Genomic DNA, 17,744 nt, shown 5'->3' on the forward strand with positions numbered 1-17,744 from the left:
TGTTGCTTGCGAGCCGCATGTGGCTTGTGAGCCGCATATGGCTTGCGAGCCGCAGTTTACTGACCATGGCCCTAGCATGAGCCATCTGCTCCAAGACCCCTGCTTCCTAACTGTGTGTTAACACAGCAGAGACCATCACTCATTAAGAGATTTTGAATGTTCATTGCCGTATGTTCTCGTATTATTTAACATTAACTTGGAACCGTTTCTTTTTCTGTGTTTTTTAAAAATATATTTTCACTGATTTCAGAAAGAGGAAGGGATAGAGGCATAGGAACATCAGTGATGAGAGAGAATCACTGATCGGCCACCTCCTGCAAGTCTCTTACTGGGGATTGAGCCTGCAATCCGGGCATGTGCCCTGACCTGGAATCGAACCGTGACCTCCTGACTCATGGGTGAATGTTCAAACACTGAGCCACACTTGCTGAGCAACTTGGAACAGTTTTGATAGAGAAGTTATTAGTATCTAACCACCTTATTAAAAATTATGTCTTGCATTCTAATATTTATGTTTGTGTTTATTTTACAGTTTAGTGCAATGACCAGAACTTCCAGAATAAATATTAAATAATAATGAAGCAGGTATTCTTGCTTTGTTTCCAAATGTACAGAAATGCCATTAGTATTTTATCACATAATATTAAACTGGCTACTAGCTTATCATGTTTAGAAAAGTACCCACACATTTCAATATTAATTCCCATTTTTAAAAAAGCTCATTTAGAATGATCACCATTTAAAATCTGTAACACAAAATTAGGTCATTCAGCTGACCACATTACAAAATCCATCTTTTACTGCCAAAGATTTAGAAATATTTTTCAATTTTATATTTGCATCATTGAAAGAGTTATAGAAATATAAAGTAACTATTGATAAACTATTCCACAGAACAACAAAAACAAACTATATAGTATATAATTGGTCTCTATAACATTTTCCTACAGAAAGGAAAAAAAACAACCACCACAACAAAAGAAAAACTTTGTTTATAGGAGATACTAACTATGGCTGGTGTATTTTGAATATTTTCCAAGTTAAATCTGAAATGATCAGAGTTAAATACATATTTAAATAAGGATTAAAAACCACTCAGGAAGAAAGCAGCAGTCTTACCTGTAACGAACATGAAAAGAATGGTCTTCCCTCATGCTCATCAAATTTTCCTCCATCGAGTCATATTATAAGCTGAGTACAATATGAAATTATCTTATTCTGTGCCAATCCGGTCCTGAACCATGGAGAACTGCTGCAGCACAGTGTCCGGTTAGAATGGGAATGACCTGGTGTTAATGCACGCTAAGCTCCTGCTTCTTCTTTAGTGACAGTGAAAGGAGGTCAGTGTCAGGCAGCTTAAAGGTTCACTGTGTCCCAATCCTGGCATCTCTGGCCCTTTCAGCAGCACTTCAGCAACATTTCTGCAAAAGGAATACAAATGCTTTGCTGGAAGTCCTGTTTTCAAAGAGTAACTAACCTGCAGAGACCCCAAGCTGCACCTAGTCACACAGGGCAGGTCACACAGCGCCTGGCACAGCTGCCCTCAGGCCGAGAGAGCAGCAGCCACGTGACTGTCGCCAGGAGCTTCTAAGTAAGGGTGCGAGTGAGGCTTATTTCAGAGCTACTCTCAAGTTCAATTTTAAGCTGATTTGAAATACAATTTTATGTCATATTTTCTTTCATAAACAAGTATAGGATATGTATGACATTATTATCTAAAAATAAAAGTATGGTATTTTAAGCGTTTAAAAACTGCTATTAACATGTAAAATGAAAATTCAATAATTATTTGAACAAACTGATTCTAAACTGCAAATTTCTTTCTTCAAAGAAGATATTTGTGCTGACATTTAAGCTATACTTGTATTCATTTGCCCTCAAAGTATATTGTATTTGAACTCATTAAGGCCTTTAAAATGTTTTTATTACTAGTGAGTAGGTACAACGAAAGTTATGAACTATGTGTATGGTAGGATGACCCAATGAACACTTACATACCACCACTAGGATAAAGAACGGTATCACTGCCTTTTTCTTTTCTATTTCTTTCCCCTCTCAGGTGGTACTAGCATCAAAACGGACACTGAGAACAATGGAACAGGACAGAGAGGCCAGAAATAAATCCACGCCTATCTGCTCAACTAATCTATGACAAAGGAGGCAAGAATGTACAGTGGGGAAAGACAGTCTCTTCAATAAGTGGTGTTGGGAAAGCCAGACAGAAGCAAAAGAATAAAACTGGATCAGCTTCTTACACCACATACAAGAATAAACTCAAAACAGGTGCAGGGGTCCTCAAACTTTTTAAAGTGGGGGCCAGATCACGGTCCCTCAGAGAGCTGGAGGGCCGGACTATATGAACTACTAATTCCTACTGTAACACCTCGGCTGCGCTCACTGCCCAAAAAACCTGGCGGGCCGGATCAGACTCCTCTGCGGGCCGCATGTGGCCCGCGGGCCGTAGTTTGAAGACCCCTGTCCTAGAGGGTATTGTGCTAAGTGAAATAAATTAGAGAAAGACAAATATCACATGATCTCCCTTACATGTGTAATCTAAAATAAATGAATAAATAAAAGACTCATAGAGAAGATGATGGTTACCAAAGAGGAGGGAGTAAGGGGATGGGAATTTTAAATAAAAATAATAAAAATTAAATAAAAAATTCTGCATAAAGAACCATTTTAAAAATAAAACAAGCAAGATGACAAGAATGCTATTCACCATTTTACTAAGACAATTTATAATATGATTTAACTGTACTAAAAAAAAAAATCCTCAAAAAAATTCGCTTACATTACAACCTCCATAATGAACAGTTCTTATCTTAAATTACTCATTGAACAAACAAGCAATTCTTGATTCAATGATTCGTGTTTTAAGGACTTTGACCAATTTAGTAACAATGTGTTCATTCATTCTCTGCATTGCATGGAGTTAACAAATCCACCTCATACTTTAACACATACTTTCTATCTATGAGTGTTACTAGTTTAATACTAATAAAATGGGCAAAGATTATTAAATTATGAATGGTTCATCAGGATAAGAAAATGTAATGACACGACCAGGAAATGGATTGGAAATTAGAGTTTTGAAAGAATATTAAGAAACCATCAAGTTTAACCTCCAACCTCTATTAAGACTTAAACCCTGTAATTTGTAAGGAACACACAGATCTTTAATAGCATCTCCCAGGTTTTAAAGAACAATGCTCCAAAACCTCACTGCTAACAAAACTGTTAGCTCGAAGCACTTTTCGTCTGACTGTAGAGAACTAAAGAGAAAGCAATAATCTCTTCCACACCTTAGAAACGGACAGAACCACATAGAAAGATCAATGGGTGCGTAACTCTGACCGCCTCACACGTAACTACCTGGTTAGAAATAAAAAAGGCAGACTCCTGTTCTCTGGCCAGCTGGACTTCCGGGCACTGTCCAAGGTACATATCCAGCGTCAACAAGTCTTAGGCCTGCTGTACTCCATGGACAATGACACATTTGCAAACTAGGCGATGGGGGAGAGGGAGGGGACAGTTACAGTTGTATCTTTCGTACTACTTTCAACTCATCTACACTCCTTCTGATTGCAACTCCAATGTCCGTAACTTTTGTTTAGATTCTTTCATTTAAGTACATACCTCTAAAAACTGGGCACACACATCAGACAAAAAATATGACTGACTTTTCTTGCCTTTAGGTGAGATCATTTAAATTCTTTTAAACTTCTCTTATCCTAATAATTCCTTCTAAGGTACAATACTCAAATTCTCCAAATCCCTTTCAGTTGTAATGTTTCAAGTCAGATAAAGTAGCTCTTTTTCAATGAGTGTGGCTAAATATTGAGAATCAAGAATATTCAGGGTGTACCTCCAAAAAATGTATACACACTTTAACAGCCGATAACTCACTCAAATTTTCAATCCTTTTTAGGTTTAACTGATTTGAAATAATGAAGCCAGACTAAGCTTTGAACAAAGGACATTTATCCTAAAGTGCCCCCTGGACATTTTTTATGGGTGATACAGAAAAAATAAAGTTTACAGTTCAAAACCAGCAACAGATGATGAACTGAAGCATTAATACTCAGGAAAATGATTCTTGATGTTTGCAATTCCATTGCTTTGTGTTATCAGCAGTGCCTGGACCAGAACAGTCACCAGTTTGAAAATAGGCATTTCAGTAGATTCTTTTACATTTTGAAAATGAACTGTATGTTAATAAATGCAAATTTTATAATCATTAGAAGTGTGTATACATTTTTAGGGATACCCTGTATTTTAAAAGGAAATTATTTTCTATTAGAATTCAGGGTACAGCATATAGTAACAAATGCACATCATAGTAAGAATAGAGTAATAAAGTAGGATGCTTAGGCCCTGGCTGGTTTGGCTCAGTGGATAGAGGGTCGGCCTGCAGACTGAAGGGTCCCAGGTTCGATTTTGGTCAGGGGCACATGCCTGGATTGCGGGCTTGGTCTCCAGTAGGGGGCATCAGGAGACAGCCAATCAATGATTCCCTCTCATCACTGATGTTTCTCTCCCTCTCTCCTCTCTCAATTCAATAATACGGTATATAAAAATAAATAAAATAAGGTAAGATGCCCAAATACCCACTTCTGAATTAACCCAAGTAACTACCCTAGCAGACTGGTTATCTTCTGTCAACTTACCTATCTATAAATAGACTTACTTTTAGATGGACTAAAATATGGCCTGTTGCAGAATCCAAATCTCTATTTCTAGTTACATTTTATCTAAAAGACATAGTGGAAAGAGATGACCGTGTAAGGAACAGCCAGTGCAAAATCCAGGAAGGTAAAAGCAGGAAGGTAAAAGCAGAAAGTTTACACAGAAATCTGAGAAGACACAGGAGAAAGCACAGGGGCAGTAAACAAAGTCCAACAAGGACAAAGTCAGATGTGATCTTAGTGTGGAGGCGACAAGGAGCCACTTAGAGGCAAGAAACTTTATTCTGACTCAGAACAGATGCCTGTGTGGGAAATCAGTCAGAAGAAAGCCAGGTCAGGCCCAAGAAGGGTTAGGTGATTGATTCCGTAGCTGACTTAAGAGCACCTGGAGAACAGGGAAGCAGTGCCCATTGGGACGTGAGAGGCAAATGCAAGCAGTAGCAGAGAGCTCACAAGCTTTCCAATTTTGAGCACAGACAATAAAAAGCTAAAGGAGTTTATCACTCGTATAGTTCATCACGAAACCAGTATTACAAGAAATGTTAAAGGACCTTCTTTAAGAATAGATAAAAAATATGAGTAAGAAAATATAAGAGCCCAGCCAGCATAGCTTAGTAGTTGAGTGTCAGCCTGTGAACCTAGAGGAGGAGGTTCAGGGCACAGGCCCCAGTTGTGGGCTTACTTCCCAGTGGAGGGCGTGCAGGAGGCAGCCCTCTTTGAAATCAATAAGAATATATTGATTTCCTCTCTGAAATCAATAAAAATATATTTTAAGGAATATATATAGGAAAGAAGAAAATTCTCACAGACAAAGGCAAACAATAAAAGCAGTGGATCAACCTACTATAAAGTTAGAACAAAGGGTTCTAGGTCAACACTCAACCACGGAGCCACACTGGCCAGGCAGAAAAGAGATTTCTAGATAATTATTATAAGCACAAAATTCTATGGATACATAGAGGTATTATAATATCAAGGTTATAAAAGACACCAAGACAACTTAATAAAAGGCATTCTAGTTTTCATCAATGCCAATTACATGTCCAGTGCTTCCCACGTGGCTGATGGCCATGTAATTGCCATTCACACTAAGCCAATTTCCAAAACAACAACAACAAACACACAAAAGCACCCTACATATATGCTGCCCTTACCCTTTCTGGTATGTATGTACTATTTGTAATCTTTTGTTTATGAATAGAAATTTGTTTTTATCTTTTTAGGGCCCACACAAATTATCAGACAAATATGATGCTATTAATAGAAATTCAAAGAAGTAAAAATTTAAAAAGTCTTCTGAAGACATGACCAAGACAGAAAAAGAGAAATACTTATTAGTAAACAACGGGGAGAACACAACTTGAGAAAAATTGTTATTAAGTCATCAAAGCATATGGCCCACGGTAAGTCTGATGTTTCTCTCCCTCTCTCCTCAATTTAATAAAAAAATAAATAAATAAATAAATAAAATAAAGTAGGCCCATGCAGGTCAGCCATCAGCTTAAGTCAATTAATAAAATGCAGACGTGAAAAACTCAGCAGGGAAGTAGAAAAGTGGTCCTTTAAACTGAGCATTGTTCTTAAGTTAATAAGTGATAATAAATCAGTTCTCTTAACAGGACTTGAACAAAGCAAAACTATCTTTCAAACACATTTTCAAGCAGAAATAAATCCCAAGTGCTTAAACAGGATCCCTAAAGAGTTTGGATTTAGAAGTTTTCACAGGAAAATAGAACTCTCTGCTCCTTCCAAATGTTACACCTTTCTCTGCAAAAACGATTCTATTATACAACTCAGTAATGTCATGAGGTGATATGGGCAGAATAATTCTGAGTTAAAAAAGGACTAAGGAAAGCTTTTTGGAAAAAATAAAATCTGTACTGCACCTTGAAGGAGGACAGGCCTTATTAGGAAAATAGAGGAAACGGCTCCAAAAAAGCAAGGAGGAGGGAACACAGAATGTGTACAAGGACCAGCCCACTGGGTTAGGTGCAAGGCAAGAGAAGTCAGAGAAGGACTTCTATGTATGTGGCTGACACACCTGTTTGGCCTTGCATTTACACAATGGGGAATCTTATACGGTAATTTTTTCGGCAAAGGAATAGCAAAGCTGGATTTGTGTGAGGAAGATAACCTGGCATCAACGTACAGAACAGGACAGAGAGACAGGCAAAAGACCCTGCAAAGCCCTAGCCGGTGTTGCTCAGTGGGTAGAATGTCGGCCTGCAGACTGACATTGGGGTTCGATTCCAGTCAAGCGCACATGCCTGGATTGCAGGCGCAATCCCCAGTAGGGGATGTGCAGGAGGCAGCCAATCAATGATTCTCTCTCATCATCGAAGTTTATGTATCTATCCCTCTCCCTTCCTCTCTGAAATCAATAAAAATAATAATTTAAAAGACACTTCAAAAACTCCAGAAGCAAATTGCTTTGCACAAAATTGATGTCCTACATACTTTTTTTTCATTTCTTGCCTGGGAATAACTGAACTAATATAAAGCAGCAAAGAATCCGATAATATTGAGCAGCTACACTTTAATATATTTCGTCTCCACAGTGAGGAGTGCATTCATATTCATGTAAATAACGCGGGAAAATCTTATATTTTTTACTCTTTATAAGGATGATTAAGTGCTCACTTAGGCAGCACATGCATAAAGATGATTAAAAAGGATACTGAAGAGGTGTGGTGTAGAAGGTATTAAAAAAAAAAAAGCAGTTCTAAAAAAAGGACTGGACTATTTCTGCTCAGTTCACAACAAAGCTCAGCACTTGCAGGCACCTTAAGCAGGACTCTGTCCCTCAGATGGAATCCAGAGACCATGCAGCCTGGCGGGGAGAAGTGAGGGGAGGGAGCCCTGGTCTGGATCCCAGCAGCGACTTAGGAGTTACGTGGCCTTCAACTGGTTCAACTCTCAGAGATGGTTTGAGCATAAAGATACTCAGGCAACATGTGTTGTGATGAAACGAGACGTACAAAGCACCTAACCCAGTCCCGGCTCTGGCGCTTAATAAAAGTACTCCATAGAGTACAGCGGCAATAATCAGTTACTGCTGTTAGCTGTTACTATTTTTAAAGGATACGGCCATTAGACTAGATTTATAATCATCGAAATCTATGGCAGGTTTTCAATCGTGAAGTTCCTGAGAACTAAATTACAGAAGTTCACCTTTTCAGTAAGTCTTAGAAACACTTGATGCTTAAGAACAAGTTCATTTTAAAAAGTCTGAGATTTATGTTAAAATATCTGTAGCACCGAATGCTGATATAATAACGTAAGAAAACACAACGGCATGTGTGGCGAAGAGGTCTGGGGGGTTGAGGGGGGGGCCAGGACCACGGGATCCCACAGCGTGAGCTTTGTGTCCGCGGGGCCCGGGGCCCGGGGCAGGGGAGGCACAGGTGTGACCGGCCCCCCTCCCGCCCCCCGCACACCCCGGGTCCCCGCGGCGAGCCTCCCTGTGTTATGTCCCTGACGCGATTCTGAACGATCCACCCGAGCTGCTTCCCCAACAGGAACCGGCCGAGCCCGAGCGGTGAGGACGGAGGCGATGGCCCGGCGGCTACGGAGCCTCCACCTTCCCCCCGCGGCGGCCGTGGCCCCTCAGCCGGGCGCCGGGCTCCCCTCGCGGCGTCTCCCCCGCCCGCGACCGAGGCCGCCCGGAGCCCACGCCCGGCCTCCGCGAGGCTCCGTATGTCCGTCCTCACCCGTTTCCCCTCAGGTTTCCAGTGAGAACAGCTGGGAGGATCTACCGTGAACAGAGGCTCCTCTTCGCCGCCGCGCACCGAGGCTCCCGGCGGCGGGGCCGGTCGGAGGGGTCGGCAGGTGGCGTCCATTGTGAGGGGCGAGCGCAGGTGTCTGACCAGACCCCGCCGGCGGGCGGCCCCGCGGCCACAGGGGAAGGCGGCCGCCGGGGTGCGGCGCCGCGGGCCCGTCCGCTCCTCACGCCCGGACCAGGGGGCTCACTGCACCCCGTCCCGCTTTTCCCTCCAAAACGCCGGCGGGCGCAGCGGGGACGCGTCACTCGCGCTTTAAAGTCTCCGAGTCCGCGGCGGGTGCGGTCCCGGGCTCCCCGCGGTCCGCCCCGGACCAAGGCGGTCGCCCCGGACCCGGACCCGGACTGGGACCCGGACCCCGGACACAGAACCCGCCGTCCGCGCACACACACTGCGGTCACCTCCCTCCGCGGGGCGCCCGCCCTCCGACGCCCCCCGCCACTCACCTCCCGCGGGCCGGCGAGTCCGGAGAGCGCGGAGAGCGCGGAGAACGCGGCGCTGCAGCGGCGGACGCCTCGGGCGACTGACGGGCGGCGTCCCCTCCCCCGGGCCGCGCCGCGCGCCGCGGGCACCAGGCCAGGCAGGGGCACTGCGGGAGGCCGGCGCGCGCCCCCCGCCCCGGGCCCCGCCCCCGGCCGGTCACGTGAGCCAGCGCTCCCAGGGCTCCCCTCGCCGCCCCGCCGCTCGCACGCCGCCGGGGGTCTCGCTGTGCCGCCCGCCCCTCCCGTTCCTTCTGCGCCTGCGCCGAGCGCCCGGCGCTCCCATTCAAACCGACAACGCCCCGCGTCTTTCGGACCAGCCAATGGCAGCCTCGGGGGGCGTGGCTTGCGTGATCGGAGCCTAACTGGGGAGAGGGCAGGGGGAATGGAGAGAGGGGCGAAGGGAGAGGGGACGGGGGAGAAGAAATGGGGGGGTGGGGGTAGGGTAGCGGGGAAGGGGGACGTGGTCCTTCCCGCTCCAGGACCTGCCCGCGGCCACCCAGGCCAAGTTGCTTTCCCGTTTTCTTCTTCCAACACGAATGGGTGGGCGAGGCGACGAGCATGGTCCAGGAAGAGTTCAGAGCGGGGCCGGCCAGACCCGAAACGATGGGAGCCCCCAGCAGGTGCCTCCTGCCCCAGGCTCGTCCAGGCCCGAGAGGGAGCATCCAGCGGGCTCCCCGGTTAAGGAAGGGGCTCTGTGCGGGAACGGGGGGCCCAGGAGGGGACAGGGCGGCTCAGGGCTGGAGGCGCTCCCGGTCCTGGAAAAGCAAACTCCGTGGCCCCCGGGAAGCCTGGCGGCAGCTTTCCTCGGCTACAGGCACCGGGAAGAACTCTTCTTCCAGAGCAAGTTATTAAAAAAAAAAAAAAAAAAAAAAAAAAAGTCTGTTCTCCATAAAAATACCAAGACTAAGGTTTCTCCTGCCAAAGAATCTATTTCTCATCTATTTCTCCACCGAAATGGCATTTAAATGTTCCTGCTGCTGAAGGATATGTTAAAGAAACCCCCGTTTCAGTGTCTCTTTGATTATGGTCAGAACCACTGATCCAAACACCATTTCTTTTTAGGGACGCCTTAGGGCAAACTACGTTAAAACAACTTTGGCATCAAACTAGACTTACATTTGAGGTCCACCTCGGCCACTTCCTGGCTGACTGATCATGAGCAAATCGTCACCTTTCCTCTTTAGCCTGTTTCCTCACCTGCAAAACACAAATAATCATTCTTCTTTCCGTAGGGTGGTTGCTCAATTATTACCAACAACTGCCTTTATTATCAGTCACTTAAAGACTCCTGAATGAGCTGACTGTGCTGTCTCCGTAAGATTCCTTCTTACTCACACGTTCTCTGCGTGCTGACCCAAAGCCACGAAGGAAGTGCACTCTGTCAAGTTCGGCATGTCCCTATGAATCAGGACTTGCCACTTACAAGTCTTCTCAGATGCATGTGGCTTCCTATCACTCATATTAGTTATCTCCATCTCAAGTTTAATTACCTTTTAAATGATGTGTTTAAAGGTGCAAATCAGACCATGTCAATCGCCTCCTGAAAAACCATAGCGGCCTTACCTGTGGTTGAAAATAAAATCCCAGTTCCCTCCCATGGCCCACCAAGCCCTCGGTGGCCTGGTCCTGCTCACCTGTCTCTGCTCCTGCATTTCCCTGTCACCTCCACACACAGGACGTCACAGGCCCTAACAGACCGAGCCTCGGGGTTCTTTCTCTCAGGGCCTCTTCCCTGGCAGCTCCCTCTGCCTAGATATTTCTCTCCCCTCCCCTCACCCCCCCACCCCGGCCTCTTTCAATGGCTGGCTTCTTTTCAGCCCTCAGCTCTCGGCTTATTCATTACAATATCCAGCAAGTATTTAGAGGCTGCTGCGTGTCGGGAACTGTTCTGGGTGCTGGGAACATAGTCATGAGGCAGACGGAGCCCAGCCCCTGCGCTCATGGAGTTCAAGAAAAATAACAAGAAAAAATACCTGGCTGTGAGAGGTATCACGCGGAGAAGTCAGAGTAGGAGGAAGTGAGGTGACTGAGGGCCACGGTGGGAAAGGCCTCTCTGAGAGGATGGGGCTCACACTGAGATTTGAAGTGTAAGAAGGCGCCAACCTCCAAGGCGAGCACGTGAGGCAAAGGGCACGGCTGATGCGGACTCCTGTGGGGACATGCTCTGCGGGGCTGGGAACCTGGGCGGCAGCCATGTATTAAGTGAAGTGAGGGAGAGGAGAGCGCGCCCGGTAAGGTCACGCCAAATCCTCAGGCCTTCGCAAGCCAGGGTCGTGAGTTTGGGCTTTCTTTTCTAGATGTTATAGTTGCCAATGGAAGATTTTAAGCGTGGGAATATCTTCATTTGTATACATTTTTTTAAAAGCACATTCTGAAACAAATCCAGAATTTGATACAGTCTACGTGACAACTAGCCCAGGCTCACTCTTTGTAAACATTATTGTCATGAGAAGAAACAAACCAAAAAAGATGAATGTTGATGGAGTCCTGAATCAGAAAGAGAAAGCGAGACGGGGGGTGGGGTGGGGGGCCGGGGACAAGGGGAGAGAGGGAGAGAAGAGGAACCATAAAAGTCATTTTAAGAAACCATTGGGGAAGTTTGAATATATAGACTGTATATTAGATGAGATTATGAAATCGCTGTTGGTTTTCTTACATGTGACACGGAATTATGTCTTTATTTTTAGGAAAGGCAAGCTGAAATATCTCAGGCAAGCTGAACATATAAAAAAAAGATGAAATATTTCAGAAAGCACCGTGAATTGTGCAACTCACATTCAGATGGTTCAGCAAAAGTAAGAGAGAGAAATACTTAATAACAGAGTCTAGTTGAAGATGGATGCGGATCTAGAAAGAACATACTGCCGGTGGGACACCAATCAGGCTGACAGGTGACGTTGCAGCTGCAAAACATTAAGCCAGAGAAGAAGATCTTTGGTCTGGTCAGGGAAAATGACTGCCAGCCTTGGATCATTTAACCAGTGGGAATATATTTCAAAAAACAAGAGTGAAAGAAAGCCATGTTCAGGTCAACAAGAACTGTCATTAGGGAAATGGTTAACTACAGTACAGCCACGCAGTGGATATAGCTATGAAAACAGGTGTCTATTTCAACGTTCTTAATAACATGGGAAATGCTCTTGATGCTAAATTTTTTTTAAAAGCATATTGCAAAACTATATATTACAAGCCCAGCTATGCAAAAACAAACAAAAAACAAAACAAAAAAAGTTTAACAAACACTAGAAAGAATTCTACTGAAGCATTCTGACCTTACACTTTTCTCTACTCTCCACATTTTCTACAATAAGCAGAAAAACAGAAAGCAGTAACAAAGTTTACAAACTAAAAAAAATGACTGTGGGTTTGTATACTCCCCATAAGTGTGCCTTCCTCGTGGTGGCTTTCTAGACAAACGACTGAGCTAGGAAACAGGACTAGGTGCCTCGGGGTGGGGGGTAACAGAGAGGGTAGGGGCCTGGCGGGGTGAGGGACTCTGTCCTATGCTGGGGTGACTAACCATCCCCAACTGAGAGGGCCCCGGGATGAGGACGGCCCACCTTAAATCCCAGACAGGAATTGGTAAAGGCAGGTGAGCAGGGCAACCCTTTAGGGCTTGTGGATTACAGGAGGAGGTAGACGAAGCTGATGAGAAAGAAGCAAGTGGTTTGGGGCTTGGCCCAGGAAGCAGCCTGTGTCCTCCTCAGGTGGACACTCCCACTGCTGTCAGCAGGTCTGAGACTGCCTGGTACCCGCGGTCCAGGGCTTCCCCTTCACGTGGGGTCACCTGGGAAAGAAATTGCGCAAGGAGACCTGTTCCTGCCGCATCATTCCAAACATCACTTAGGAGGGCGGGATGCTGGGGAAGGAAGTGAGGCTCTCATGACTCCCCCCTACTACCTCCCCCGTCACTTCTGTCTGTCTGCCTTTAGGACAGGATGCACGCTGGGACGCCCTCCTCTGAAGATAATAACTACCCACTGCTTTATGACGCTATTGTCAGTCCTAATTATGGGATTGCAAATGTGCCCAAGGGTGCCTTTTGACAGGCAGATCATACACATCACAATCGTATCCCTCAGAATTCCTTCGACCTGAGTGGGAGACTCCACCTCAGATGGAGGTCACTGGCCCTGCCCAAACCATTTTATTTATTTATTTTTTGATCAGCAAAGCTTGGGTAGGACCCTGACCTCAGAGGCAAAAAGAACAAAGCAAGTGCTTTAGAGGGGCCTCACCTCCTGGTTAGTTCAAGGGTTAGCTCAGGTTCCTTCCAAGAAGCCAGGGCAGCCCTACCGCATGGCACTTGCTAGCACGACAGGGGGGATGGGGAGGGCACTGCAGAGAACAGTGGAGCTTTTAGGAATACTGAGTCACTCGACCATGTCAGTGTCTATAAATTCACTTCATTCTCCTCCTCAGCACCCTTTCCAACTGGCCACCCCCCCACCACCACCACCACCACCACAGGCATTCCTTAAGCCTTAAGGCATACTCTATTAGGGGTGTCGAACTCAATCAGAGAAGGGGCCAAAATCTAAAATCCAGCCTAAATTGCGGGCCGAATGGTTTACTGAACAGTCATAAACTGACAATGTCATAAACTGACAGCGGAGTGCAGTGATGACAGCGCGGTGCGGGCCACATTGCAAGGCCTGGCGGGCTGGATTTGGCCTGCGGGCCTTGTGTTTGACACATGTGCTCTAGATGGTGTTTTTCCTAATGCAAGAATAGACTTTTTTCCCAAATCATAGCTTTTAGAAATCGTCTTGAGGAGCACAGATCAGGCATCGATATATATTATATGTTTGACATTTTATTCCTTGTATTTTTCTTATTTTATAATTTTAAGTCAATGCTCTTCCTTTTGGCTGGGGGTGGAAGGCAGGAGAGAGAAGGGTAAGTCTTTAGGCGAAGGAGAAAGAACATTCCTAGAAGAGCCTGCTCTTCTTAGCTCTAGGCACAGGTGGCCAACGTTAAGCTAGAAAGTTAGGGAAGGGACAAAGTCCCTTTAAAAATTACATTTTGCTAGCCAAAACTGGTTTGGCTCAGTGGATAGAGCATTGGCCTTCGGACTGATAGGTCCCAGGTTCCATTCCAGTCAAGGGCATGTACCTTGGTTGCAGGCACATCCCCGGTAGGGGGTGTGCAGGAGGCAGCTGATCGATGTTTCTCTCACTGATGTTTCTAACTCTCTATCCCTCTCTCTTTCTCTCTGTAAAAAATCAATAAAAAATATATTAAAATTAAAAAAAAAAAAGTTAGGGGAGGGACAAAGTCTCTTTAAAAATTACATTTCTTTAAAGCAGTGTTTTAAAATTTGTCATTAGAATTATTCTTAGAAAATCAATTGGCAATTTTTATAACATTGACTTCTACTTGAAAGAAATGTAAAGATGGTTTAGATTAAAAAAGAAAGAGAGAAAAGAAAATCCATTGGCAAGAGTTTTCCAAATGTTCCCAAAGCTCAGCAAGGCCGTGGCTTCCATTCCAATGAGACAGGCACTTAGATTAGGGTGGCCATGGGATGAGGTCAGTGGGAAAACTGGCCGGAAAGATAGCGCTGACCCCCAAAGGGCAAGAAAAACAAGCGAAGGCCGCTGGTCACACACCACCAAGAAGCTCCTCCAAACACTGGTTTGCTCACGTTTGGAAGATTCTTCTGTGCTGACTTGTAAAACAGTTTCTGGATAAATAATGTGTAACAGCTGGTCATCCAGCTCACACGCACTCCCTGAGGGCCCACCGCCGAGACCGGCGATAAATAATAGATCCCCATGTGCTGCCCGGCACAGTGTCTCCCTGCTGCCGCTCGGCAGTCACAGGGACGCCACCCTGCCTGGCGTGTGGTGACAGCCACAGACCTGCTCGGGTGGGCGCCCCATATTCCCGAGATAGAGTTCGCCGATAGGATTACGGGAGCGTCGCCAAAGGCAGTCCCTGCACAGGGAGTCCGTATCACGTTACCCTTGGAAATATTTTAATCTAGAAACACCATCCCCTGGATACAAAACCCACCGACACCTGGCCGCTGGGTGTGGCCTCACGCACACAATCCTGAGATGTCTCCTATTTGCTTTCATGGGTAAATGGGAATCCTGAGCTAGGAAGAGAGGGGGAGAATTTGAAAATGAAAGCAGAAGTCACACCAAGTATTTCTGAATGCTCTTTCAAGATAAAGGACGCGCCGCTCGCATCAGCAGTCCCCTCTGTGTCTCTAAAGCCGGGTCCTTGCAGGTGAGGGAAGGCAGGGGCAGACCCACCGGGCTCTGCGGCCGAGTGTCTGTGCTCTTGTTCCACCGCCGACCACCTCCCTCCCTGAGAGGAGGACCGTGGTTTGGAGTTGGGGGACTGCTCCTCTGTGTTGCAAGGCCCTGGGACGGGTTCCTTCGGGGTGAGCAGAGCCCCTGGGAGGTGAGTTTCTGCCACTGGTCTGCCCATCTGTGTTAACTGGGGGTGCCGGATGTCAGGCTGATTTGGGTTGTTGGCGCATGGCCTCCAAAGTCAGCTCCAACTTTCCCTGTAGTCAGCGGGCTGGCGTTACATAGAAGAAGGGGAATCGGGACTAAGAGTGGTAGGTGGCTGGCACTTCGCTGGAGGGAGGCAGGGCAGGGCGGATGGGTACAATGCCTGCTTTCTCCTGTGTCTCTGGGTCCTATGCAGCCTGTCCGGAAGCTGGCAGCACACAGAGCAGAGGGTACTGGGGAGGAGAGGAAGGCACTGTCACACGGCCCCATGGTTTACCTCTGAAGATGGAAACAGGTGGCCAATATATAACACTTGTATTGATTGGGCTTAGTGACTAGAACAGACATCACCTGCCAGCCAGAGACAATGATTCACTGACCGTCTTTGGCCTCTAAGCACTGAGGATTTTTGGAATTTCCATCTATGGACATTCTCAACCGATTCCATCCTATTCCCAGTCATCCCAGCCACAGGCATCTTCTCTTACCCTGGCAGATGGGTCAGCACTTGGGCACCAAATCCAGACTTCATAATAAAGTGAGCCACACACGCAGGGCACAGCGGGCAGCATGGTGAGCACCTGCGTTCATTCCTGGCTGGGCCAGTGGGGGAGCCGGCCTGTGTGCTCAGCAGTCGCGCTCACAGGGGTCTGTGAGCTACTGCTGAGCACACAATGGCCAGTCTAGCTGCCTAAGCAGTCCCGGCCCAGGTTGTGTTCACCTGAACCCAGTAAGTAAATTGGCTTCTGTTGGGTTCTGACCGGAACCTCTGACTGAACGTTGCGAGTCCAAGACGGAGCCTGGGAGCTTCGTGGGAAGATGTTCCAGTTCTTTCCAGCTACCTGTAAGGGGCCATTACAAGGCTATGGATGTAGGCTGTCCTTTACCAGGAAAAAACCTTTTGATATTTTATATGTAAATTAAAAGAAAATAACAACAACAATAATAATAACAGAAGCTGTTTTCCTGTATGCAACGGGAGAGTACTTTCGTGGTCTCTTTTTCTTAGGAATTCTAATGAAAGTTAAATGCTATCAGTTTCAAAGGAATGATATTTTAGGAACTAGGATCTGGTTAGAAGGGCTTGGAGCTCTGCCATTAGCACCCCAAGATACAAAGACGCAAGAGGATGTGCTTGGGGCTGTAGCTTGCTTGTGTCATGAAAAGTCCTGAAAAACTAGAATTCGTTTTTCCGCTCTTTTCTGTAGGCATTTAAAATACTCTTTTCCCCCTCAAAACAGACAATTTTTAAAAATTGAAATATATTGGACATGTAACTTTGTATAATTTTAAGATGAATACATTTATATATTGCAATATGATTGCCACCCTAGTCATAATTAGCACTTCTATCAAGTTATATAATTATTCCTTTTTGGTGAGCGGAATAATTAAGTTCTAGTCTCTTAAAAAGCTTGAATATAATATTGCTGTTGTATTCATTACTCTGTGCATTAGATCCCTAGGGCTTATGTCGTTAAACTGGTAACTACTTGTTGTAAGTTTGTGCCCTTAAACCTCATCTGCTCTCCCCCCCCACCCCCATCCCCAACCCCTGGTACCCACCATTTACTCTGTTTTTACGAGTTTGGCTTTTTTAGATTCCTCACAAAGGTGACATCAGACAGCCCTTGTCTTTCTCTGACTTCTTTCATGTAGCTTAATGTGCTCAAAGTCAGGATGTCCTTTCTCCTGTCTTAATAATATTTCATTGTAACATGCCACATCTTTTTTATCCATTCATCCGTCGATGGGCACTTAGGTTTCTTCCATCTCTTGGCTACTGTGAGTAATGTGAATAAACATGGGGTGCAGATATCGTGTGAGATCCTAATTTCCTTTCCTTTGGGAACACACCCCGAAGTGGAATTGCTGGGTGACAAGGTAGACACATTTTTAATTCTGTGAGGACCCTTCTTACTGTTTTCCACAGTGGCTGAACCAACTTCCATTCCCACCAACAGGGCACAAAGGTCTCTTTCCTCCACATTCACCAGCGCTTGTTACCTCTTCTCCATGACATCCATCCCACAGGTGTGAGGCGATATCTCAGCATGGTTTTGATTTGCATTTCCCTGGTGGTTAGTGATGTCCAGCATCTTTGTATGTACCTGTTGGCCATTTGGATGTCTTAGATAATGAATTCAAATTAGTTAGTGATAGTTTTCACAATCAAACAATATATTCATTTACAAGTAGATTTTAAAAATAGTTCCAAGGCTCTTACAGAGACCGTCTCTTGCATGCCACTTCTTCCTTTGTCCTTTAACTACCGCCAGGGGTGAAGAGTACCTGCCTTCTGCACTGGGCATCCATTCAAAACCAGGA

At 45.7% G+C, this 17,744-nt stretch overlaps 1 protein-coding gene across 3 annotated transcripts in view; it reads right to left on the bottom strand.

Moving 5' to 3' along the window:
* GPSM2 (G protein signaling modulator 2) overlaps positions 1–10,146 on the bottom strand; it is a 30,467-nt gene extending 20,321 nt beyond the window's left edge. Inside the window, exons 1-2 of one of the 3 annotated variants that reach the window (XM_084866064.1) lie at positions 10,066–10,146; positions 1,120–1,421 (exon numbers count right to left, since the gene is read on the bottom strand). In XM_084866064.1, the coding sequence (XP_084722190.1) occupies positions 1,120–1,175 (56 nt within the window). In that variant the 5' untranslated portion in view covers positions 1,176–1,421; positions 10,066–10,146. Of the gene's footprint in view, positions 1–1,119; positions 1,422–8,398; positions 8,419–8,913; positions 9,053–10,065 lie in introns of those variants that run through there. The other 2 variants (XM_084866063.1, XM_084866065.1) reach the window with 2 other exon arrangements.
* Positions 10,147–17,744: the final 7,598 nt, after the last annotated feature.

The sequence above is a fragment of the Pipistrellus hanaki genome (assembly GCF_964339955.1).
Source record: "Pipistrellus hanaki genome assembly, chromosome: 18".
Taxonomy (NCBI): Eukaryota; Metazoa; Chordata; class Mammalia; order Chiroptera; family Vespertilionidae; genus Pipistrellus; species Pipistrellus hanaki.